Raw genomic sequence first — 26,538 nt, 5'->3', positions numbered from 1 at the left:
AGCACTGCTTTCGATAATCCTGCCCGATGGTGCTTGCTTGGACTCTTTGCTTGTAAACAAAAGTGATCCAACCAATCCACAAAGGTCCAAAAGCACTGTGGCGATGCACACCAGAATAGAGTGGGCAGGAGCAGAGGTTCAGAGAACAGAGAAGAAGAGATAGAGAGACAGGGAGAAAAGCCTATAGAGGAAGATAATAAAACACAAGCCTCTTCTGTTCCAGGCTGTGGTAGGCATACACACAGCGCCTGGTCTTAAAATGTGACATATAATATCCCTTTCCTGTCACAATTGTTTTGCCACATTCTGGAAAGCTCCCTCCCTATTGGTCAGGGGGAGACGGCATCTTACTTACATCAAATAACCTTTCTATATACACCTCCTCATTGACCTTATCTCGTAGAATGTCCTGAGAATGGCGGACACAGGTGACATAACCGTCTGCAACGTCCATCCCAGGCTTCTGCAAACACACCAGAAACATAGACGTTGTAAATCTGTCATTTATATCAGATTCAGATTATATTGAGTTTATTAGTCACATGTACAGGGATGCAGATTGTAAACATTTATTGAAAATACATGGCAAATATAATAAAAAATGTAGAAAACTCGATTCAATTAAATAAGGATGTAATGTACTTTATACAGACTCCCACGATACAATAGTGTTAAAGACATAGAGGCGGAGTGGGAGGGGCGGTGGTAAGGGGTTACGTGGGAAGAATGTATCAGCTATGCACAGTACATTTAAATCACCCCAAACACACGAGAATGTATTTTGATTTTGAATTAAGGAAACGATAAGTACTTCCTTTCTGACTGCATAGCTTTCCTACTGGTTTGACATTTTACAGAGATCGACTGGGACCGTGGCACACTTACAGGGACGTCCACATACTTTGAGGCAGCTTTCACCTGAAATTACAGGCAGATTGTGACAAGACAATATGAGAATTCCATCATTTGCAGTCACCAGTATACCTCGAATAATTGACGGAAGCATAGTGCCATCTGGTATGATATTGGAGGCGGTACAGCAGAGAAGCCTTGTCTTACCGTGAATGACATGAAGGATGAGAATAGAGTGCCTTCATCGTATCGGGAGATCTTGGCCAACAGACCCTCCAGAATAACCACAAACTGAGAAGTGGGACACGCAAACAACAATAAACAAACAAACGAATAATAACAACATTTATCCCAGACTGCAAAATCCCCTTGGTCTACTTTTCAAGTGCCACAAAGCACTACGAGGCCAACCACAATACGAGTTACGTATCATCAGGGAGGACAAGAAGAAAAACTAAGTGTACCTTTGCCACCATGAGTTGGATCATGTCCTTTACACTCTCCTCAATCAGTTCATCTATCTGGGTGTGATACTGTTTCTGAAAGAGATATTTAACACACATTTCATCTATCTGGGTGTGATACTGTTTCTGAAAGAGATATTTAACACACATTTCATCTATCTGGGTGTGATACTGTTTCTGAAAGAGATATTTAACACACATTTCATCTATCTGGGTGTGATACTGTTTCTGAAAGAGATATTTAACACACATTTCATCTATTTGGGTGTGATACTGTTTCTGAAAGAGATATTTAACACACATTTCATCTATCTGGGTGTGATACTGTTTCTGAAAGAGATATTTAACACACATTTCATCTATCTGGGTGTGATACTGTTTCTGAAAGAGATATTTAACACACATTTCATCTATCTGGGTGTGATACTGTTTCTGAAAGAGATATTTAACACACATTTCATCTATTTGGGTGTGATACTGTTTCTGAAAGAGATATTTAACACACATTTCATCTATCTGGGTGTGATACTGTTTCTGAAAGAGATATTTAACACACATTTCATCTATCTGGGTGTGATACTGTTTCTGAAAGAGATATTTAACACACATTTCATCTATCTGGGTGTGATACTGTTTCTGAAAGAGATATTTAACACACATTTCATCTATCTGGGTGTGATACTGTTTCTGAAAGAGATATTTAACACACATTTCATCTATCTGGGTGTGATACTGTTTCTGAAAGAGATATTTAACACACATTTCATCTATCTGGGTGTGATACTGTTTCTGAAAGAGATATTTAACACACATTTCATCTATCTGGGTGTGATACTGTTTCTGAAAGAGATATTTAACACACATTTCATCTATCTGGGTGTGATACTGTTTCTGAAAGAGATATTTAACACACATTTCATCTATCTGGGTGTGATACTGTTTCTGAAAGAGATATTTAACACACATTTCATCTATTTGGGTGGTACAGTTTTAGTAGGTGATCCCTTCTGGGAATTGACCCCACAACCTTTGCATTGGTAGTGCCACAGTCTTACCTCCTGGCCCATCTCCATGGCACACAGCTTGGAAGACTGGTCCTTTGCGTCCACCATCACATTGAACATGGTGCATATTGCTGCAGAGATGCGGAAGTCTGTACCCCTGCTGCTCTTTGCCAGCTTGGACTCAAATGCCATCCTAGTGCTGCAATACACGTCAGGGAACATCTCTGTGTCATGTATGGTATTTAGTTTGAGGCAGAGGCTCATGTCCAGCCACATGATCGAGAGACACACACACACACACACCAACACTGGCAGTACACAACACCACACACCAGTGTTCATTTTGGCAGCCATTTTAGTTTTAGTCTTAAAATACATTTTAGTCTTAGTCACATTTGAGTCATTTCATCCTTCGTTAGTTTTAGTTATTGTCAGTCGACTAAAACTCATGACAATTTTAGTCTTGTATTAGTCACAGCTATTTTAGTATTGTATTAGTCACAGCTATTTTAGTCTTGTAATAGTCAGTGCAGTTTTTTTCTATTAAATAATGAATATTAGTATTTGAATGACACTAAGTGGCAGTGTTTTTACAACTAATGCCGGTTTGCCTGAGGCTGATGCCGTGCAGGTGTTTGTACACATGCATATACACACACTCTCATTCAAATAAACACATACAAGAACACACACATACATGTAATAGTGCCAGACATGCACGCAAACGTATACGGTGCCTTGCGAAAGTATTCGGCCCACTTGAACTTTGCGACCTTTTGCCACATTTCAGGCTTCAAACATAAAGATATAAAATGTATTTTTTTGTGAAGAATTAACAACAAGTGGGACACAATCATGAAGTGGAACGACATTTATTGGATATTTCAAACTTTTTTAACAAATCTAAAACTGAAAAATTGGGCGTGCAAAATTATTCAGCCCCCTTAAGTTAATACTTTGTAGCGCCACCTTTTGCTGCGATTACAGCTGTAAGTCGCTTGTGGTATGTCTCTATCAGTTTTGCACATCGAGAGACTGAAATTTTTTCCCATTCCTCCTTGCAAAACAGCTCGAGCTCAGTGAGGTTGGATGGAGAGCATTTGTGAACAGCAGTTTTCAGTTCTTTCCACAGATTCTCGATTGGATTCAGGTCTGGACTTTGACTTGGCCATTCTAACACCTGGATATGTTTATTTTTGAACCATTCCATTGTAGGTTTTGCTTTATGTTTTGGATCATTGTCTTGTTGGAAGACAAATCTCCGTCCCAGTCTCCGGTCTTTTGCAGACTCCATCAGGTTTTCTTCCAGAATGGTCCTGTATTTGGCTCCATCCATCTTCCCATCAATTTTAACCATCTTCCCTGTCCCTGCTGAAGAAAAGCAGGCCCAAACCATGATGCTGCCACCACCATGTTTGACAGTGGGGATGGTGTGTTGCTTTTACGCCAAACATAACGTTTTGCATTGTTGCCAAAAGGTCTGACCAGAGCCCCCAGATTTGTGCAATATACGACTGATTGTTGTCCTATGGACAGAGTCTCCCACCTCAGCTGTAGATCTCTGCAGTTCATCCAGAGTGATCATGGGCCTCTTGGCTGCATCTCTGATCAGTCTTCTCCTTGTATGAGCTGAAAGTTTAGAGGGACGGCCAGGTCTTGGTATATTTGCAGTGGTCTGATACTCCTTCCATTTCAATATTATCGCTTGCACAGTGCTCCTTGGGATGTTTAAAGCTTGGGAAATCTTTTTTGTATCCAAATCCAGCTTTAAACTTCTTCACAACAGTATCTCGGACCTGCCTGGTGTGTTCCTTGTTCTTCATGATGCTCTCTGCGCTTTTAACGGACCTCTGAGACTATCACAGTGCAGGTGCATTTATATGGAGACTTGATTACACACAGGTGGATTGTATTTATCATCATTAGTCATTTAGGTCAACATTGGATCATTCAGAGATCCTCACTGAACTTCTGGAGAGAGTTTGCTGCACTGAAAGTAAAGGGGCTGAATAATTTTGCACGCCCAATTTTTCAGTTTTTGATTTGTTAAAAAAGTTTGAAATATCCAATAAATGTCGTTCCACTTCATGATTGTGTCCCACTTGTTGTTGATTCTTCACAAAAAAATACAGTTTTATATCTTTATGTTTGAAGCCTGAAATGTGGCAAAAGGTTGCAAAGTTCAAGGGGGCCGAATACTTTCGCAAGGCACTGTATACAGTTGGCATTGCTGTTATGATTTCAGTTGTCCTTGATATCCTTTGTTTTAAATGTATTTTGTATAATTTTTTTTGCATTGTTGTTTGTTGTTTTCTTCTGTCTTTTCCTTTTTTCTCTTTAGTTCACTTAGTTATTGGTGCATTGGGGGGGTTCTTGGGGTGGGGAATGGAATTAATTGTATTTTATTTTATTTTAATTATTCCTTGGGGGGCACTGTGGGAGGGTTCTCGAATGGTTGAGGGACAGCTATTGGGGAACTGTAGGGGGATCTTGGAGGGTTCGGGTTTCACAAGATTGTGATCATGAAAAAGGACACTATGACGTATATTTTATATCACTATCATGCACAAACACCCTCACACAATAAGGATGGCTCTGTTGCGGAAAGTATGATACATGTTTGATAGTGTCTTGATGCTGTATTGTTTGTCCTTCATGTTCTAATACTTTAATGTTACCCCTTCCTTGTGTTTTTTGTAATAAATAAGAAAAATAAAAAAAAATAAAACATGAATATTTAGGCTACCTCTGACTTTATCATGTTCACATTTAGATAACCTTTTCCGACAAGGCCCTTGTGTTCCTTAGCTGCCTACATTGATATTGTGGCAGATTGTAACCCATGACAGCTATATTGAACCATATAGGGTACAAAGCCTTGGCTACAGGTTAAACAATTTACAGCTTTGATTTCCTCCCCATCATAACCGTCAAGGGTAGTTAAATAACAGTGGTTTTCTTGAAAAGGGGATCATTTGAGCTTTCCTAAAATGCCAGAAGTATTACTGTACTCCTAATAGTCAACAAATAGCATTCGTTTTTTCCATAGGGAAAAAGCAACCACAACTCGCATTTGCTGCAAGATTAGGCAACACAAATGAATACATAACAGCGCACATGTTATTTATTCAAAGCAAAAATAGCCTACATGAAAGTAAGAGAGAGTAAACATTGTTATCCCCCTTTTATGACCTTGTCTCATCACTGCAACTCCCCAACGGGTTCGGGAGAGGTGAAGGTTGAGCCATGCGTCCTCCTAAACATGACGCGCTTCTTAACACCCCATCCGCTTAACCCGGAAGCATGTAACAGAGGAAACACCATTCAACTAACGACCGAAGACAGCCTGCAGGAGCCCGGACCACCACAAGGAGTCACTAAAGCGTGATGAGCCAAACCCTCCCCTAACACAGACAGCGTTGAGCCAATTGTGTGCCGCCCTTTGGGACTCCCTGTCACGGCCGGTTGTGACACAGCCTGAGATCAAATGAGGGTCTGTAGTCCCTATGGGACTCCCGGTCATGGCTGGTTGTGACACAGCCAAGTATCAAAGAAGGGTCTGTAGTGACACATCAACCACTGCAATGCCTTAGACCACTGCACCACTTGGGAGGCCATAAACATTGTTTCTAGTTGAGGTTAGTTACAAGTCAAGTGTCCTGGCTTCGCATCACTTCAAAAGATTGACAAGTGACTGAAGTGACCGCCTGGGAGCTGTGTGGGTGAGAGCAGGGCAGATCAGCTCAATCAGACCACGCAACTGAAAGATGTCAATTATTTCAATGAGAGGATTGCATCGAATATTCTGTATGCATGCTTATGATTGGACAAAACAGATGAAAAGGAGTTTCATGTCAAATAAAAAATGTCCATTAGTCTCACTTGGAAGTCTCGTCTCATCACATTTTCGTTGACTAAAATTAAAAGTAATTTGTAATAATTATTGTTTTTTCCCCCCAAGGCATCACGTCTCGTTATCGTCATAGTTTTAGTCTGGAAAAATAAGGTTGTTGACAAGTACTTCTCGTCATAGTTATTGTTGACGAAATTAACACAGACACCGACCCCCACACACACCAATACCGACACAACACACAGATAATAACACACCCTGACATACAAAACACACACACACACACACACACACACACACACACACACACACACACACACACACACACACACACACACACACACACACACACACACACACACACACACACACACACACACACACACACACACACACCGTTTGACGCAATTCTCAATCATGTCGCTGGACATGAGCTTCATGCGGTTCTCCAGGTGTTTGGCGAACTCCTCCTCGGGCCAGTGTAGGTCCCTGATGAAGGTCTGTAGGGCCTCCAGCTTCCAGAACAGGTCCTCCGACGTCCCAGAGCCATTGCTGCACAGCCACGGTACACCCAAACACACACAGGTCAGAAACCAAAGGTCACAGAAGATAGAGGGGTCGGGGGGTGTAGAGGAGGATGCTGGTCATCCACATCTCAACACTGGGGTCAAAGGTCCTTTATTCTGACCACACACCGGCCGACTGTTTCAGAGTTGTTTCCCTCATACTAACTTCAATTATAAATAACATATCATCACTTTAGACAGAGCCAGTGTATGGGAAGAATAAGACGACAGGGTTGAAAATAACATTTCAATAACCATGCTGTAGCACCTGGTTATTAATAGCCTTTTAGGTGTGGAGTGGGTTCATGCAGGATAGTCACTGCAGATATCGCACACACTGACTTGTGTCTGTAATACAACACAGGGGAGTGTAGAGGTGAGGGAGGGCGTGTCCTGAAACATGGCTATCATTGTGTGTTCAAACGTAGGTTTAATTTATCTCTATTGAACTTGGATTTTTTTGGAGTATACATGATCAATCACAGAAAATAAAACTCCAAAAGAGCAGCCCACTCTCTCACCCCCCATGTCCTCAGGCTGGTGATACTGGGTGGGTATCCTATTGTACAGTAGCTATTAAACACACCATGCAGTCCTGTCTGAAGGTGCTGCCATCCTGGGTAGAGCTGACTGGGATAGAGGGATGCAGGAAAAGAAGAAGGAGGAGAAGAGGAAAGGAGGACAGGAGAGGGGGCAGATCTCTACTGCGTTGGATGCCAGCTGCACTGAAGTGGTGGTTGCTTCAGAGCATTGAGCGAACAATCCACCCACCCAGTTACCACCGGGTAGAATCTCTACCCACTTACCCACCCCAATCATAGAAATAAAACCACTAGAACAGAAATACCCATTGACTAGAATGGGGATGTCCATTCTTGGGATTCAATTTCTATGATCCCACCCTTTGACCACCTGGCCCCGCCCACCCTATCCCACTGGACAGTCATGTGAGCCAGGACCAGCAGTATTCATACAGGTTGCTGATGTGATGTTCAACTGTACCTTCCATAAGCAATCACTGGTACAGTCAACTTTTCATGAGCACTACGGACTAACCACTGCATTCTTTACAGCTAGTGAAAACTGTAGGAGAGAGGCGGAGAGATACACATTGGACAGAAAATTCCAGATTATCATAATGTCCACTGTCACAATAAATTTCAGTGCAACAAGCCCAAAACCTCCAGTGAAATATGGTTTGGATCTGTATCTCTATACCTCACAGCTCAACTGCATGCATGTTGAGAGGAAATGAGAGCTTGTCAAATAGCCACTCATTTCAAGAACAAACAAGTCTAAACTTTAAACAAGCCTAAACTACTGTCCCGTAATCCCCTTGCAGTGCTCTTGGCATGAACATGATAGGATCGGTAAAGACTGTTTACCCTAGATTTTATTTGAGGAACGGAATGGTATCTGTAATGCGTCTGTAATGTGTGTGGTGTGCACTAGCCTATGTAGTTGAGAAACAAAGCTATCTTCCCTCACATAATGCCTAAGCAGGTCATTGGCAAAGACATTTTGAAATCTAAATCAATATTTTAATTTGGCCTTCTATTGTCAATGACCTGCGACAAGGGGACATCTTCATACCAAGGCAACACGTTGCTGATGCACATAAATCTAAGGTGAACTAGTTGAATACACACTCAGGGTCATAGATGGCAGCCATCCATGTCGGGGTGGAAAAACTAGGCATTGTTGGAAGGTTAACTGATAGTCCTGCTACTGGCGGCAGATTTGGTACTTTGGGAATTTGGAGGTTGACATTTGGTATTTGGAGATTCACATTGGGCAGATTACTTGTCAAACTCCTGCAGAAGAGACAGACAAAAAGAACAAAATAAATCCAGAACAGTGGTAATGTAGATGCTGCTGCAGTTCAAAGCCATGTGAAACTGTGCAGTAAAAGTAATCAAATCCAGAACACAAGAGGAAAAGTCACACAAAGAAACGGAGCATCTTCAGACATAATATGTAAAAGTAACACATAGACAAGAGCAACAGTTACAGAAGCAGTTTTTTTCTGAAGCACATACAAAAAGAGGACCTACTACATTCAGAATAAGCGGTGGATTGTATGCATATATACAGTGCCTTGCGAAAGTATTCGGCCCCCTTGAACTTTGCGACCTTTTGCCACATTTCAGGCTTCAAACATAAAGATATAAAACTGTATTTTTTTTGTGAAGAATCAACAACAAGTGGGACACAATCATGAAGTGGAACGACATTTATTGGATATTTCAAACTTTTTTAACAAATCAAAAACTGAAAAATTGGACGTGCAAAATTATTCAGCCCCTTTACTTTCAGTGCAGCAAACTCTCTCCAGAAGTTCAGTGAGGATCTCTGAATGATTCAATGTTGACCTAAATGACTAATGATGATAAATACAATCCACCTGTGTGTAATCAAGTCTCCGTATAAATGCACCTGCACTGTGATCGTCTCAAAGGTCCGTTAAAAGCATCATGAAGAACAAGGAACACACCAGGCAGGTCCGAGATACTGTTGTGAAGAAGTTTAAAGCCGGATTTGGATACAAAAAGATTTCCCAAGCTTTAAACATCCCAAGGAGCACTGTGCAAGCGATAATATTGAAATGGAAGGAGTATCAGACCACTGCAAATCTACCAAGACCTGGCCGTCCCTCTAAACTTTCAGCTCATACAAGGAGAAGACTGATCAGAGATGCAGCCAAGAGGCCCATGATCACTCTGGATGAACTGCAGAGATCTACAGCTGAGGTGGGAGACTCTGTCCATAGGACAACAATCAGTCGTATATTGCACAAATCTGGCCTTTATGGAAGAGTGGCAAGAACAAACCATTTCTTAAAGATATCCATAAAAAGTGTTGTTTAAAGTTTGCCACAAGCCACCTGGGAGACACACCAAACATGTGGAAGAAGGTGCTCTGGTCAGATGAAACCAAAATTGAACTTTTTGGCAACAATGCAAAACGTTATGTTTGGCGTAAAAGCAACACAGCTGAACACACCATCCCCACTGTCAAACATGGTGGTGGCAGCATCATGGTTTGGGCCTGCTTTTCTTCAGCAGGGACAGGGAAGATGGTTAAAAGTGATGGGAAGATGGATGGAGCCAAATACAGGACCATTCTGGAAGAACCTGATGGAGTTTTGCATTGTTGCCAAAAAGTTCAATTTTGGTTTCATCTGACCAGAGCACCTTCTTCCACATGTTTGGTGTGTCTCCCAGGTGGCGTGTGGCAAACTTTAAACTACACTTTTTATGGATATCTTTAAGAAATGGCTTTCTTGCCACTCTTCCATAAAGGCCAGATTTGTGCAATATACGACTGATTGTTGTCCTATGGACAGAGTCTCCCACCTCAGCTGTAGATCTCTGCAGTTCATCCAGAGTGATCATGGGCCTCTTGGCTGCATCTCTGATCAGTCTTCTCCTTGTATGAGCTGAAAGTTTAGAGGGACGGCCAGGTCTTGGTAGATTTGCAGTGGTCTGATACTCCTTCCATTTCAATATTATCGCTTGCACAGTGCTCCTTGGGATGTTTAAAGCTTGGGAAATCTTTTTGTATCCAAATCCGGCTTTAAACTTCTTCACAACAGTATCTCGGACCTGCCTGGTGTGTTCCTTGTTCTTCATGATGCTCTCTGCGCTTTTAACGGACCTCTGAGACTATCACAGTGCAGGTGCATTTATACGGAGACTTGATTACACACAGGTGGATTGTATTTATCATCATTAGTAATTTAGGTCAACATTGGATCATTCAGAGATCCTCACTGAACTTCTGGAGAGAGTTTGCTGCACTTAAAGTAAAGGGGCTGAATAATTTTGCACGCCCAATTTTTCAGTTTTTGATTTATTAAAAAAGTTTGAAATATCCAATAAATGTCGTTCCACTTCATGATTGTGTCCCACTTGTTGTTGATTCTTCACAAAAAATACAGTTTTATATCTTTATGTTTGAAGCCTGAAATGTGGCAAAAGGTCGCAAAGTTCAAGGGGGCCGAATACTTTCGCAAGGCACTGTATATATACAAGGAGCAGTAAGGCAAAACAGCAAAGTTATCCAAAACACCTATTGTCTATAAATATGTATTTTCCTTTGAGGTTTACAGCTTTGTAAAAGAGCTTCATTTAAAAGAAAGCAACGCAAATGTAAATGGCATGACAAATCAATAAGTATTGGTTGTAAAGTGAAAAAGAGAAAATTAGCAACACAAAATACACTGGAGAGCTTCTATCCCTAGTGACATTTCAAAGCACACACTATGAGGGTTAGTCCACAAAACAAAAGGATGGAAATATTGGAGATTGACTTCAACTAAACTACATGCGACCTAGTCTGGGATGAGGGTCCCGAATGTGGCACAGTATTGCCTGTTGCACTTTTGCAAGTTAACCGCACAATATCCGCGAATGCTTGAAGCTTCCAATCACAAAACTATTTTTTTTTTTTAATAATACCGTACGAGTCATAGCTACCATCATATTCAGGTTTAATTTGTTTCTGGAGTTCGAAAAACTAATTTCCGAGACCTATGTCTCCTAATAAACGTTTTATGAATGCCTTTTGGGATAGGTTTTCCTTATCAGAAAATAAACTCCTTATCTATTACTCTCCTCAAACTGTTCTGGCTGAGGAGTTTTCTGAGGCAGTCAATAAGGAGTGAACAACATGACTGCTCTCCTAAATATAGTAGTATTGTAGGAGTGTCTCTCTCCTGGCCTCTCCTAGACTAGACAGTTAGTGTGAGGAAGGACGGCCCCTTACTTTACAGGCACCCAGGACTCTCCCTCAAAGCCCCTGGTGATAGACTGAGCGATGGAGGACTCCATCAGGTCTACATATCTAACCACCAGGGGAGCATAGAGGTCCTGCAGGTGTTTGTGGAATTTCCCATTGCACAGGTGATCTAGAAGCAGAAGAAGAGAGAGAATAGAGAGATTATAACTACATATATATTGTTATATGGATAGATTGTTATTGTTGCAATAAACACTACAGAGGGGAAGTTATCTAGGCAGGAGAGAGAGAGAGAGAGAGAGAGAGAGAGAGAGAGAGAGAGAGAGAGAGAGAGAGAGAGAGAGCGAGAACACCGTATTGATGTTATAGCATAAAACTCTCAGAGGCGCAGGACAAGCCATGTGGGTGTGCCACAGTACAGTGTGTGTTTTATTGTTTTACTATACTCGGCCTTGTCTCAGGATGGTAAATCCGTGGTTGAAGATATCCCTCTAGTGGTGTGGGGGCTGTGCTTTGGCAAAGTGGGTGGGGTTATATTCCTACCTTTACCCCCCTTTCCGGGGGTATCGTCGGATGGGGCCACAGTGTCTCCCGACCTCTCGTCTCAGTCTCCAGTATTTATGCTGCAATAGTTTATGTGTCGGGGGGCTAGGGTCAGTGTTTTAAATCTGGAGTATTTCTCCTGTCTTATCCGGTGTCTTGTGGGAATTTAAGTATGCTCTCTCTCTCTTTCTTTCTTTCTTTCTTTCTTCTTTCTTTCTTTCTTTCTTTCTTTCTTTTGCTCCCTCTCTCTCACTCTCTATGAGGACCTGAGCCCTGGGACCTGGGACCATGCCTCAGGATTACCTGGCCTGATGACTCCATGCTGTCCCCAGCCCACCTGGATGTTGATTAAGGCAGTCCCCCACACCTCTCTGATTCAGAGGGGTTGGTTTAAATGCAGAATACACATTTCAGTTGAATGCATGCAGTTGTACAACTGACTAGGTATCCCCCTTTCCCTATCCTATGCCTATCTATGTTTCCTGGGGGGGGGGGGGGGGACTTTTGAATGGGTGATTAAGCCCTTTCACATTCCAAGTCCAACTTGTTCCCTAATGTTTATTGGATAGAGAAAGCCATTGGTGTATATAGAAGAGAAACATGAAACATACAGTCAGTGCGGAGGAAGTCGTTGAGCAGCTGGAAGAGAGGGAAGCTGTCCCAGCTCTCAGGAGACTGGATTTCCAGAGCAGCGTCCATATCCACGGCGTACATAGCCAGGAAGGTCTCAGCGTGCTCCGTCATCAGGTCAGACCACCAGGCAAAGGCCTAGACACACACAGATACCACGGACAGGACAGGGACAGAACCAAGGAGGGGGTGAACGGTGAACACAAGCCCCAGTCAGGCTGTGAGGATGTGGGGTAGAGCAGGCAGGACAGGGAGGGAGCAGAGCAGACTTGGGAGGATCACACACATACTGGAGCTAATCAGAGCTCTAACAAACCCACGCCAGCATAGCACTGTGGACTGATATGTCATGTGTAGGTAGGTGGACCATTAAATGTAGTGATTGTATGCAGTTAACTACAGCAATGGTTGTATGTAGCCTTGCAAACCCATGTGTTCTCCAAGAATGAGTAAAACCAATCCACAGCTCTTTCTGGTGAAGACTAAAGGGGTTGGGACTAATTGAAACCTTAGATAACCTCCCACCAATGTGAGAACAATTTTACAATCCATTTATACACAAAGCCAATAATAGCATAATAATATCATGAAGCTGATCCATTCTGTTCTATTCATTGATCAGATATCTCTAGATTGAGGGAGGGTCACAGCCGGGGGAGGGGGGGGTGCCTTTTCTCATGCAGACTGAGGTGGATAAGTCCCTACATGCTCACCAGGACCAGGAAGGACCTCGCGTTTCCACCATTCACATCATTGCCATACCAACAGAACACTCCTCATTAGATGTGAATGTGACACGGGTCATGTCCATGCACTGCTCTCAGCCATATAACAGGAAGTAGGCACACCGACCGCAGACTGCAGCACATAGCTTCTCTACTAGCTACAGGGTTTCCAGAGGGACAATTTCTGGATAAACCAGTGTTCTTGATATTGTTTTCCCAGATATTTTGGGACTACTAGTTAGAGTAAACACTGGTACTTAGTGGGCCAGAAAGAGGTATTTTTCCATGTCTATTTCCATCAACCTTTCTGCTTCTATCGATGTTGCTGCTGTGCTTGCAGTCTGGGCTTGGGTTATCTGCTCATTGTTGGAAAAACTTGACAGGACGAATAATCATTCCTGTTATGCTGCATGCTTTTATTCCATATCGAATCGATACCCCTGGAAAAACATCTGCCATAGAGGGACTATAGCCAGCACAGCGCAGGGGGACGGCACTGCAGTCAGGTCCTCACTTACCTGTCTGACCACTTACATGCCCACCCCCTGCCCGACTACTACAGTACAGGCAGAAGACCAAGCTGTGCTCCATCATCATCATCACTATCATCATCATACACAGGGCAGGGGAGAGTGTGGACTCAGGGAGAGGTGTGGGGGGGGGGGGGGGGGGGGGTGGACAGGTAAACTGGATGCTCCATCCTATGTTGGGGGAAAGGAACACAGGCAAGGCCCAGGTCTCTACAAGCATGCCCAAGCTCGGTGCTCCGTCTCAGCCAGAGAAGTTACAGGCTCCAGTTCTGCAGCAGGCACCATCATTCACAACAGTCCCAATACAACAAGCCCAAAAGAGCGGTCCTGGACTGTACCAACAAGTCAGAGAAATGGGGGCAGGGCATCTACTGGACATGCACAAACCATTAGAGGGTTAGAGGGGGGAGGGGTGTTCTCATTCAACTTCACCACATACCTCTTTGCCCTGCAGGGAGCGAACATCACCGATCATACAGACAGTGAAAACACAGGGAGGATAGTCACATTAATGTATCTACAGCATCAAGCATTTCTTTAAAGGATTACTGAGTGGAGGAACAATTCTTAGACGGAAAGAGGGAAAGCAGAGAGATGGAAGAGGAGAAGCCGGAAGGAGGAGGAATGTTCTAAATGTTCAAAGAGAGTGGACCGCGATTTGAAACCCGAACTTAAAGCTGGATGGAGGAAGGAGAGGATAGACACATTTATGTTCATGGTGGAGTTTGGGGATTCAATCAAACCCTAAAAGAACCACAAAGAGTATACTGTGGCATATCTCACTTCAACATGCTGCTAGAGAGAAGAAGACTAGTCCCTATGGCCCCATGGACATGCTCTATGATCAAAGTGATGTTGTGCAGCCTATAGTATGCCGGTGCGTTACAGTCAGCATGTTAGCTGATGTCTCTGAACCAACACACAACAGCCACCCTCTCTAGTGGATTTCCCTCAGCCTTATAACACTAAGGGCAGCCTCTGTGCAGGCCAACATGCGATAGATAGGGAGAGGAGGTTGGTGATGGGTCTGAGGAGAAAGATAAATAATTATACTGTACCGATTGATCTCCAGAACTTGTGACTGCAGCCTGTCAAGCATATGTCAGAGAGATAGAATACATCTGCTTATCCGCATTCATCTTATTGATCCCATAGGATCACCTGTAGATCTTCTATACATGCTCATCATGCTTTTACATTCATTTTGTTATACTTTTAGGCAAATACAGAGGAAAAGGGAAACCTATTTAGTGATGTTTCTAGTTCATGTTCCAGCTTCTCAGCTAAAGTAACACTGAATGAGCATGCTTCACCTACTGTACAGTATGACTAGGAGCAGCTAGCCTACATTAGAGCTACCTGTAATGTTCTGTACTCTACTGTACACAATAAGCTGAAATCAAATCAGGCATGTTTTATGTAGCATTGCACCACTGGGGTTATGAATTTTGAGTCAGTGGAGAAGGGAACGGCACACTTCTCCACTCTCCCACTTGAAAATGCCTCCTTATTGCACTGGTACAATGTTAACATCCATTATTCATCTCCCATTAAGGATTTCCACCTGTGTATTAAATCTTTGATGACATTTTTTATTTGATTTTTTTTGTTTAAGTTACCCATGCACAAAGACAGCGCTACACATGAACAGGTGTCAGGAAGGAATAGGCTAGCTCCCTCCGCCGTGCCCAGGTGTCGGAGGGGGTAAAGAAGTGAGATAGATAAAAAAGAGGGATGAGAGGAGGAGAAGAGGAGGAGTTACCCACTCACCTCCGCATGATGCTCCTGGTTCTGCTGAAGGACCTCTATGACTAGCTCGGCCAGGCGAATAGTGTCCTCGAGTTTTTTGGCGGGCGTGACTAACCGGCCTACGTTCTCTGGAGCAGAAGGATTAGGGGTAAGGAAGGGGTTAGTTAGGCAGAGAGAGGGGTAGCTAACAGTTCCCATCTGTATGGATAACCCCAGAAATTGTTGAAACGAAAGACGTAAGTGCTTATGCTGTGTCATATGGTTTCTAAAGCATGCACGCAATATAAACTGGCACTGGGGCATTGTCGGTAGACAGTCAATGTGAGGAGATATCGGCCAAAACAGTCAGGTAGAATCGACTGACTAAACCTATCCCATGGAGAAACCAAAATCTTTGTTATACTCATCATGCAAAATACTCTTGTGCTCTTAATGCTTTTGCTGCCTGGGATTATTGATGTTGAGTTTGTAACAAATATCGTTTGTAAGATCTACGGTGTACCTGGACACTGTCTTTTAATATATCATCTGCTGACAGAAAATTCGTTAGGACAGTTTAATGTGGTGAAATGAGGTCGTCAGAACATTAACGATAATGTGTCAAAATGAGCAAAACATCAGAACATTCAATTGGACGGCTCAAATTAATTTGAAATAATGAGGACATAGAACTGTACATAGAACTGTACAGAGATAATATTGGTCAATTCATCATACCACATGTATCATAAACTCAGCAAGAAAAGAAACGTCCTCTCACTGTCAACTGCGTTTATTTTCAGCAAACTTAACATGTGTAAATATTTTCATGAACATAACAAGATTCAACAACTGAGGCATAAACTGAACAAGTTCCACAGACATGTGACTAACATAAATTGAATAATATGTCAAAGGGTGCTCATCTGGTGTGGCCACCAGCTGCATTAAGTACTGCAGTGCATCTCCTCCTCATGGACTGCACCAGATTTGCCAGTTCTTGCTGTGAGATGTTACCCCACTCTTCCCACAAGGCACCCTGCAAATTCCCGGATATTTCCCTCCAATCCAACACGTCCCAGACGTGCTCAATGGGATTGAGATCCGAGCTCTTTGCTGGCCATGGCTGGCCAACACTGACATTCCTGTCTTGCAGGAAATCACGCATAGAACGAGCAGTATGGCTGGTGGCATTGTCATGCTGGAGGGCCATGTCAGGATGAGCCTGCAGGAAGGGTACCACAGCGTTGAGATTGCCTGCAATGACAACAAGCTCAGTACGATGATGCTGTGACACACTGCCCCAAACCATGACGGACCCTCCAAATCGATCCTGCTCCAGAGTACAGGCCTCGGTGTAACGTTGATTCTTTCAATGATAAAAGCTAATCCGACCATCCCCCCTGGTGAGACAAAACCGCAACTCGTCAGTGAAGAGCACTTTTTGCCAGTCCTGTCTGGTCCAGCAACGTTGGGTTTGTGCCCATATGCAACGTTGTTGCCGGTGATGTCTGGTGAGGATCTGCCTTACAACAGGCCTACAAGCCCTCATTCCAGCCTTTCTCAACCTATTGCGGACAGTCTGAGCACTGATGGAGGGATTGTGCGTTCCTGGTGTAACTCAGGTAGTTGTTGTTGCCATCCTGTACCTGTCCCGCAGGTGTGATGTTCGGATGTACCGATCCTGTGCAGATGTTGTTATACGTGGTCTGCCACTGCGAGGACAATCAGCTGTCCGTCTTGTCTCCCTGTAGTGCTTTCTTCGGCGTCTCACAGTACGGATATTGCAATTTATTGCCTTGGCCACATATGCAGTCCTCATGCCTCCTTGCAGCATGCCTAAGGCACGTTCACGCAGATGAGCAGGGACCCTGGGCATCTTTCTGTTGGTGTTTTTCAGAGTCAGTAGAATGGCCTCTTTAGTGTCCTAGGTTTTCATAACTATGACCTTAATTGCCTACCGTCTGTAAGCTGTTAGTGTCCTAACGACCATTCCACAGGTGCATGTTCATTCATTGCTTATGGTTCATTGAACAAGCATGGGAAATAGTGTTTAAACCCTTTACAATTAAGATCTGAAGTTATTTGATTTGATTTTTACGAATGATCTTTGAAAGACATGGTCCTGAAAAAGGGACATTTCTTTTTTTGCTGAGTTTATTTGTCTAAATTTTGAAAAGTGAAGTTCTATTGTGCCTATTTATTCTCATATTTTTTTTGTCGTGTCATACACTATGGTTTGTTGTGTGATTATGTACTAACTGTTCTACTCTGTAGCCAACTAGCCATGCATTCTAAAAGGACCCTGAACCCCACAGCAAAGTTAAAAGGGGGTCATGCAGTGCCAGGGGAATGGCAGAAGACTCCTTGCAGAGCCTTTATGTTGGTCCTTAGAAGTATAATGAGCAGAATGATAATGTAGTGATTGTCATTGTCAAATGTATCATACTTCATCCATATCCAATGTGTTCAATTGTTTTGAAATATGTCATGTTATCAGAGAATGGACTCATAATTTTGCATACAATCTTCCAGATTCTATGTTCTGTGACAATGAAGTAATAATGCAAAATTTGCCTCAGTGTGTATTTGAATACTGATAGCCAGATATACTGAGGTAAACTCATATTGCATTATTTCTCTCAACACATTGGAGATGCTACCTTGTTATGTGTATTTGTGAGAGATTGTTTTTCTTGATCAGTTTCAGATTTATTTACCTTTATTCAATGTATCATATCAGGAAAAACGATGGAAAATAATTTCATGAATTGAAACACGCACCTCTGTATTCAATTCATGAATTGAATTAATATACATTTCCCTGAAAATGACTGTTCTAAAGTAACACAATCTCTGCACAAATAATAGTTTGCTAAATGTTGGCATGCCAAGATATGAGGGGGAATTTGAGAGGGTTTATGTGTGTGTTAAAATGTGTATTGGTTACATAAATATATATATATATATATATATATATATATAATATACACACAGTGCTTTCGGACACACAGACCCCTTGTCTTTTTCCAAATGTTGTTACGTTACAGCCTCCTTCTAAAATGGAATAAATACAAAAATCCTCAGCAATCTACCCACAATACCCCATAACGACAAAGTGAAAACAGGTTTTGAGAAATTATTGCAAATGTATTAAAAATAAAAAACACAAACACCTTATTTACATACATATTCAGACCCTTTGCTATGAGACTCAAAACTGAGCTCAGGTGCATCCAGTTTCCATTGATCACTCTTGAGATTTTTCTACAACTTGACTGGAGTCCAGCTGTGGTAAATTAAATTGATTGGACATGATTTGGAAAGGTACACAGCAATCTATAAAAGGAGTTGACAGTGCATATTACAGCAAAAACCAAGCAATGAGGTTAAAGGAATTGTCCGTAGAGCTCAGAGACAGGTTTGTGTCGAGGCACAGATACCAAAACATTTATGTAGCATTGAAGGTCCCCAAGAACACAGTGCCCTCCATCATTCTTAAATTCGACCTAATTGCCAAGCGTCATGTCTGGAGGAAACCTGGCACCATCCCTACGGTGAAGCATGGTGGTGGCAACATCATGCTGCGGGGATATTTTTCAGCGGTCAGGATCGAGGGAAAGATGAACGGAGTAAAGTACAGAGATCCCTGTTGAAAACTCCAGGGCGCTCAGGACCTCAGACTGGGGCAAAGGTTCACCTTCCAAGAGGACGACAACCCTAAGCACACAGCCAAGACAATGCAGGAGTGGTTTCAGGACAAGTCTCTGAATGTCCTTGAGTGGCCCAGCCAGAGCCCGGAGTTGAACCCGATCAGCAACGCTCCCCATCCAACCTGACAGAGCTTGAGAGGATCTGCAGAGAAGAATGGGAGAAACTTCCCAAATACAGGTGTGCCAAGCTTGTAGCATCATACCCAAGAAGACTCAAGGCTGTAGTCACTGCCAAAGGTGCTTCAACAAAGTACAGAGTAAAAATGTGCAAAACATTTCTAAAAAAAAGTTATACTTTGTCATTATAGGGTATTGTGTGTTGATTGATGACAAGAAAACACAATTTAATCAATTATAGAATAAGGCTGTAACGTAACAAAATGTGAAGTCAGGTGGTCTAAATACCTTCCGAAGGCACTAATATATATATATATATATATATATATATATATATATATATATATATATATATATATATATACAGTTGAAGTCAGAAGTTTACATACACCTTAGCCCAATACATTTATACTCAGTTGTTCACAATTCCAGATATTTAATCCTAGTAAAAATTCACTGTCTTAGCTCAGTTAGGATCACCACTTTAATTTATGAATATGAAATGTCAGAATAATAGTAGAGAGAATTATTTATTTCAGCTTTTATTTCTATCATCACATTCCCAGTGGGTCAGAAGTTTACATATGCTCAATTAGTATTTGGTAGCATTGCCTTTAAATTGTTTAACTTGGGTCAATCGTTTCGGGTAGCCTTCCACAAGCGTCCCACAATAAGTTGGGTGAATTTTGGCCCATTCCTTTTGACAGAGCTGGTGTAACTGAGTCAGGTTTGTAGGCCTCCTTGCTCGCACATGGTTTTCAGTACTTCCCACACATTTTCTATAAGATTGAGGTCAGGGCTTTGTGATGGCCACTCCAGTACCTTGACTTTGTTGTCCTTAAGCCATTTTGCCACAAATTTGGAAGTATGCTTGGGGTCATTGTCCAGTTGGAAGACCCATTTGTGACCAAGCTTCAACTTCCTGACTGATGTCTTGATGTTGCTTTAATATATCCACATAATTTCCCCCCCTCATGATGCCATCTATTTTGTGAAGTGCACCAGTCCTTCCTGCAGCAAAGCACCCCCACAACATGATGCTGCCACCCCCGCACTTCAAGGTTGGGAGGGTGTTCTTCGGCTTGCAAGCATACCCCTTTTTCCGCCAAACATAACGATGGTCATTATGGCCAAACAGTTCTATTTTTCTTTCATCAGATCAGAGGACATTTCTCCAAAAAGTACAATCTCTGTCCCCATGTGCAGATGCAAACCGTAGTCTGGCTTTTTTATGGAGGTTTTGGAACAGTGGCTTCTTCCTTGCTGAGCAGCCTTTCAGGTTATGTCAATATAGGACTCGTTTTACTGTGGATATAGATACTTTTGTACCTGTTTCCTCCAGCATCTTCACAAGGTCCTTTGCTGTTGTTCTGTGATTGATTTGCACTTTTTGCAACAAAGTACGTTCGACTCTAGGCGACAGAATGTGTCTCCTTCCTGAGCGGTACGATGGCGGCGTGGTCCCATGGTGTTTATATTTCCGTTCTATTGTTTGTACAGATAAACATGGTACCTTCAGGCATTTGGAAATTGCTCCCAGGGATGAACCAGACTTGTGGAGGTCTACAATTTTTTTCTGAGGTCTTGGCTGAATCCTTTTGATTTTCCCATGATGCCAAGCAAAGAGGCACTGAGTTTGAAGGGAAGCCTTGAAATACATCCACAGGTACACCTCCAATTGACTCAAATTATGTCAATTAGCCTATCAGAAGCTTGTAAAGCTGTGACATCATTTTCTGGAATTTTCCATGCTGTTTAAAGGCACAGTCAACTTAGTTTATGTAAACTTCTGACCCACTGGAATTGTGATACAGTGAAATAATCTGTCTGTAAACAATTGTTGGAAAAATTACTTGTGTGATGCACAATGTAGATGTCCTAACCGACTTGCCAAAACTATAGTTTGTTAACAAGAAATTTGTGGAGTGGTTGAAAAACAAGTTTTAATGACTCCAACCTAAGTGTATGTAAACTTCTGACTTTATCTCTCTGTGTGTGTGTGTGTGTGTGTGTGTGTGTGTGTGTGTGTGTGTGTGTGTTTAGGGTAGGTGTATATTGGGGCTAAGCTAAAAGTCAAACAGGGCTTCACCTGGATCATTTGGATCCGGCTTTTTATCTTTCTCAACTTGAAACAGAGAGAGAGAAGGAGAGAAAAGAAAGAGAAAAGAGGAGATATTTAGGATTATATAACACACTACGGTTAATATTTTATATTCCAGAAGAGAGTGACAAGATTTGACTCTTTACTCTTCTCCATCTGACCCTTGACCTTTAGAGAGAACACCGGGAACTCTGCAGGAGTGTGTTAGGTAGTTGACAGATGTATCATTGACAAAACTCCACAGACATACACGTAGGTACAGACACGCTGAAACGTTGAGACATTATCCTAAGGAGAAGTCAAAAGTAAAGAAGCAACAACAACAGGATGTAGTTAACAGTAACAGACAGACACAACTTTAGACTGTCGTGAACTTAGACGTAAGACAAACAACAGCTGCACCAACCAAAGACAGGACACATTGACCGGTGGTGGGTTGAGTTGAGCTGAGTTAAAATACATATTATAAGAACTCTGTGTGCGTACACCCAATCCTTTCTGTCCTCCTGGTATCGTAGCTCTGCCTGCAGCTGCTGCTCTGCTCTACTGCCTCCCTCTCTGGGTTTCTCTGTTTCTGGCAGTGACATAGCACCATACCTGTCTGTCCCAGCGCACAGCGTGGCGTGGTGAGCCCACACTCACTGACACATGACCAGACGACTGAAGGAGATAACACAGAGCAAAGTAAAAAATGCATTCAAGTCACATGGGTGGGCATGGGCATATGTCCAACCAAAAGAAAGAAGCTTACAGACCAGACCGACAGATCATTCATGTTGGTCACAGACAGATGGGAGACTGTAGGTCCCTGATAGTAGGACCACTACAGTGCTGTTGCAGTGTCTCCCCAGACAGACCTCCACAGACCAGACTGGCTCTCTCTCTCTCCCCACTCGCTCTCGGCAGACATGAGCGACGGATTAAAAAAAGCACAGAGGAGGAAGGAGGAGTGGACATAGCTGAGAGGAGGGTGGGAGGGGGTGATGTGGTGAAAGAAAGTTGAAAGAGGGAGGGAGGAGAGACAGGGGGAGGATGAGGTAGGTACTCACGGATGGTTAAATCCATCACTTGTGACGCCAAGCAGAAGACAGGGTGCTCAAACATTTCCCTCTTTCTCCCTACAAAAGAGGAGGATTTGGGGCATGCAAGAGGCTGGGGTCAGAGGTTAGGGTGAGAGGTTATAGGTCAGAGGAGATGGCAAGGCAGAGAACTGTCCTGGGTTGTGTTCATTAGGGCACACAGTAGAAAAAAATGTTGTAACAGAAAACAGTCCAGGTAGTACTCCACTGTTTCAGTCTGTTTTGTTTCATTTTGTGGCCTAACGAACACAATCATGGTGAGTATTGACTTGGGTTGGGGCTGCGGATGACTGGGTTCAATAACTAGTGTTTTACCACTATTGTCTTAAATTTGGACCAACAGCATCACAAGGACAGGGAAAATAGGTCTACTTGGTATATCTTCCAGATAGTAAGCGATAAACACCTTAGTATCTTTGGAACCCTGGGTATGTATTTTTTGTTATTGACCACACACACACGTTTTGGATCAATCTGATGACATGCATGTCAAAGCAAACACTGCATGTGACTTTGTAGGGAAACCAAAATGGTGTTTTGCAAGTAATAATAGAGTACTGTATATCTAATTGAAGGTGAAATGGTGATATGTAGTGGCTAGTTCATACCTGTAAAGGCAAACCTTTCCATAATGTATTGTAGCACATGCAGGTAACAGATGCTGGGTTGTCTGTGTCCAATCCGAGCATTCTTTTTCATTGGCTTCAAAACCACTTATCACAGAAATGTGAGGTGATAAATGTGGCGAAGCCAATGAGATGAGAGAGGAAGAGGACAGCAGACAGAGGAACAGGGAGAGGAGTGTAATGGTCCGCAGGAAGAACAAGAGGAAAGATAAGGTAAGAGAGAGAAAGAAAGAGAGGGAAAAGGAGAGGGAGAGTAGGACAAGGGTCCCCAGGAAGGGGATGGGCCAAAGTAAGATTTATTTGATAAATCTTAGATTATAGACCCTGGAGTCTAGGGGTGGAGATACAGTCAGAAAGGAGTAGGGGTCAGGAAGGGGAGTTCTGTTCAGGGGAAATCTGCTTCTAGCTACTATATACACTACATGACCAAAAGTATGTGGACACCTGCTCCTCACACATCTCATTCCAAAATCATGGGCATTAATATGGAGTTGGTTCTCACATTGCTGCTATAACAGCCTCCCCTCTTCTGGGAAGCCTTTCCACTAGATGTTGGAACATTCCTGCGGGGGCTTGCTTCCATTCTGCCACAAGAGCATTAGTGAGGTTGGGCACTTAGGCTTGGCTCGCAGTCGGCGTTCCAATTCATCCCAAAGGTTCGGTGAGGTTGAGGTCAGGGCTATGTGCAGGCCAGTCAAGTTCTTCCACACCGATCTCGACAAACCATTTCTGTATGAGCCTCGCTTTGTGCACGGGGGTATTGTCATGCTGAAACAGGAAATGGCCTTCCCCAAACTTTTGCCAGGATCGTCAAGAATGTCACTGTATGCTGCAGCGTTAAGATTTCCCTTCACTAGAACTAAGGGGCCTAGCCCGACCCATTAAAAACAGCCCCAGACCATTATTCCTCTACCAAATTTTACAATTGGAACTATACATTGGGGCAGGTAGCTTTCTCCTGGCATCCACCAAACCCAGATTGGTCCGTCAAACTCTCAGATAGTGAAGTGTGATTCATCATTCCAGAGAACGTGTTTCCACTACTCCAGAGTCCAATTGCGGTGAGCTTTACATCACTATAGCCAAGGCTGGGCATTGCGCATGGTGAACTTGGGCTTGTGTGCGGCTGCTCGGCCATGGATACCCATTTAATGAAGCTCCCGACGAACAGTTATTGTGCTGATATTGCTTCCAGAGGCAGTTTGGAACTCGGTAGCGAGTGTTGCAACCGAGGGCAGATGATTTTTACCCGCTACGCGCTTCATCACTTGGCGGTCCCGTTCTGTGAGCTTGTATGGCCTACCACCTTGTGGCTGAGCCGTTGTTGCTCCTACCAGTAGATGTTTTCACTTCACAATAATAGCACTTACAGTTGACCGGGGCAGCTCTAGCAGGGCAGAAATGTGACGTTCTGACTTGTTGGAAAGGTGGCATCCTATGATGGTTGAAAGTCACTGAGCTTTTCAGTAAGATCATTCTACTGTCGATGTTTGTCTAGGGAGATTGCATGGCTGTGTGCTCGATTTTATACACCTGTCGGCAATGGGTGTGTCTCAAATAGCTGAATTCACTCATTTGAAGGTGTGTCCACACACTTTTGTATATATAGTGTATGTTTACTGCATACTGTAGATATAATATACTGTATATTCCAGATATATACTGTTAAATCACCACATGCCAGGGGCCAGGATACAGCTAGACTCAAGGTACAGTAACATGGGGGCCGGCAAGTAAACAGGGCTTTAATCCAAAACTTTGGATTTGAATGCATTTTTACTCACAACACCTCTACAAAAAGCCAATTTGACCCACAGTAGAGTAAAGTAGAGTACAGCTAAAGCAGCCTGCCTGAAACGAAGGATAGTGTTAATTGGCTGAGTGACAAACAAGTGACAACCAATCTGTCAAATGGAAAAATACTGTGTCAGCTGTTTCTTTTGAATTCATGTGCTAAAAAAACAAGAGCTCTCAGTATGTGTCTTTAGTGCTTCTTTTCTCCAGGTTAATCTGGTCCAGGTTATCTTGAAAAGAATCCCACTGTAGGATGCTAAAAAAGGAATCAGAGTGGTCATGACAAGTCACTTCCAAATGAGAGTAGAATGTTTGACACTCCTGTTCCACACAGAAAACCCCAGAATTACTGAAAAGGCACTAAAGTACTAAAACAGTTACCATCATCTAAAGAAAAACAACCAGTTACAGGTTTTAAAGCAACAGCAACCAAGAATTTACCAACAGAGTAAGTAACTGCTATAGCATATTGAAGGTGTGTCTGTATATGTAAATCATGGCTAGTTACCTTCGATTTTGGCGTACTCTGTGATTTTAGCGTAGTTGAGCTGTGCAGCCTGCTCCAGGCATTTACGGATGACTCCCTTCACTTCCTCTTGTGGGACTGGAGTCACAATGTCCTTCATCAGCACCTGAGGATGAGGAACAGGACAGGACAAGTCTTCCTTCGGGTCTTCCCACTGAACATCAGGTTATTGCAGTTTTGCTTTCATTTTCAATTTCCTTTTTTCTAGCATATGAGATTATTTGAGCTATGAGATCTGAATCATTCATGAGCTGAACATTTTCTGTAAAAGAAAAACGAAAAGATTGCAGTCATCAAAATGTACGAACCCTTTCCAGCAAAGACAGCGTGGCCTTCAAGGCTCCCTCTGGACGTCCGAACGGGAAGCAATATCTACACGAGAGAAGCGAGTTGAATCACAATGAAATATAAAAATCACCATGGACAACAGAACTATGGAATAGTATATGCTGAGGCTAGCGATCTAGACAGCGATCAAACGAACGCTCATCATATACTTTTCCATTATTCCATCTATCCATTATTCGATCGATCGGATCGATAGATAGACCAGTTAGGCAGCAGCACTCACCTGAAGTTAGTGATCTGGTGTTCCAGGATCACACGCAATCGCTCTTTGATTTCTTCAAAGCGCTCCTTTTCATCCACCTTCACTGTTCCCAGTCCGTCAGGCCTTAGGATGACATCATAGAATACAAAAACACAACATCAGCCCAGCGCATCATGCGGTAGTGGAGCCGCCAGTTGGAGTCCACCAAAAAAGGAACGATACAGCATTTTGCACATAAACAGTGCCATCTTTTAGTTCGCCATGATTTTACTGCTGCTTGTGTGAGTGACAGAGAATCATTCATCAGCATGTTTACCAAATTGAAATGTTATTTCTCTCACAGACAAACATCCAATCAAATTGTATTTGTCACATTCTTTGTTAACAATAGATGTAG

General features: G+C 42.8%; 1 protein-coding gene across 9 annotated transcripts in view; it reads right to left on the bottom strand.

Annotated features, from left to right (window-relative positions):
- Positions 1-26,538, bottom strand: part of LOC110494076 (calcium-dependent secretion activator 1) — a 169,405-nt gene that overhangs the window by 5,392 nt on the left and 137,475 nt on the right. The window contains exons 14-28 of one of the 9 annotated variants that reach the window (XM_090205439.1): positions 26,163-26,264; positions 25,900-25,963; positions 25,574-25,697; positions 22,616-22,684; positions 15,678-15,784; positions 14,966-14,995; positions 12,634-12,790; positions 11,507-11,648; positions 8,389-8,553; positions 6,570-6,725; positions 2,372-2,519; positions 1,317-1,391; positions 1,060-1,143; positions 886-918; positions 356-463 (exon numbers count right to left, since the gene is read on the bottom strand). In XM_090205439.1, coding sequence (XP_090061565.1) covers positions 356-463; positions 886-918; positions 1,060-1,143; positions 1,317-1,391; positions 2,372-2,519; positions 6,570-6,725; positions 8,389-8,553; positions 11,507-11,648; positions 12,634-12,790; positions 14,966-14,995; positions 15,678-15,784; positions 22,616-22,684; positions 25,574-25,697; positions 25,900-25,963; positions 26,163-26,264 — 1,564 coding nt within the window. Of the gene's footprint in view, positions 1-355; positions 464-885; positions 919-1,059; positions 1,144-1,316; positions 1,392-2,371; positions 2,520-6,569; positions 6,726-8,388; positions 8,554-11,506; positions 11,649-12,633; positions 12,791-14,965; positions 14,996-15,677; positions 15,785-21,554; positions 21,591-22,615; positions 22,685-25,573; positions 25,698-25,899; positions 25,964-26,162; positions 26,265-26,538 lie in introns of all 9 variants that reach the window. The other 8 variants (XM_090205434.1, XM_090205437.1, XM_036950120.2 and 5 more) reach the window with 8 other exon arrangements.

This window comes from Oncorhynchus mykiss, chromosome 17, assembly GCF_057628025.1.
Source record: "Oncorhynchus mykiss isolate SJ-2025 chromosome 17, ASM5762802v1, whole genome shotgun sequence".
NCBI classification, from domain to species: Eukaryota; Metazoa; Chordata; class Actinopteri; order Salmoniformes; family Salmonidae; genus Oncorhynchus; species Oncorhynchus mykiss.
This window is presented reverse-complemented; position numbering and strand designations above follow the sequence as displayed.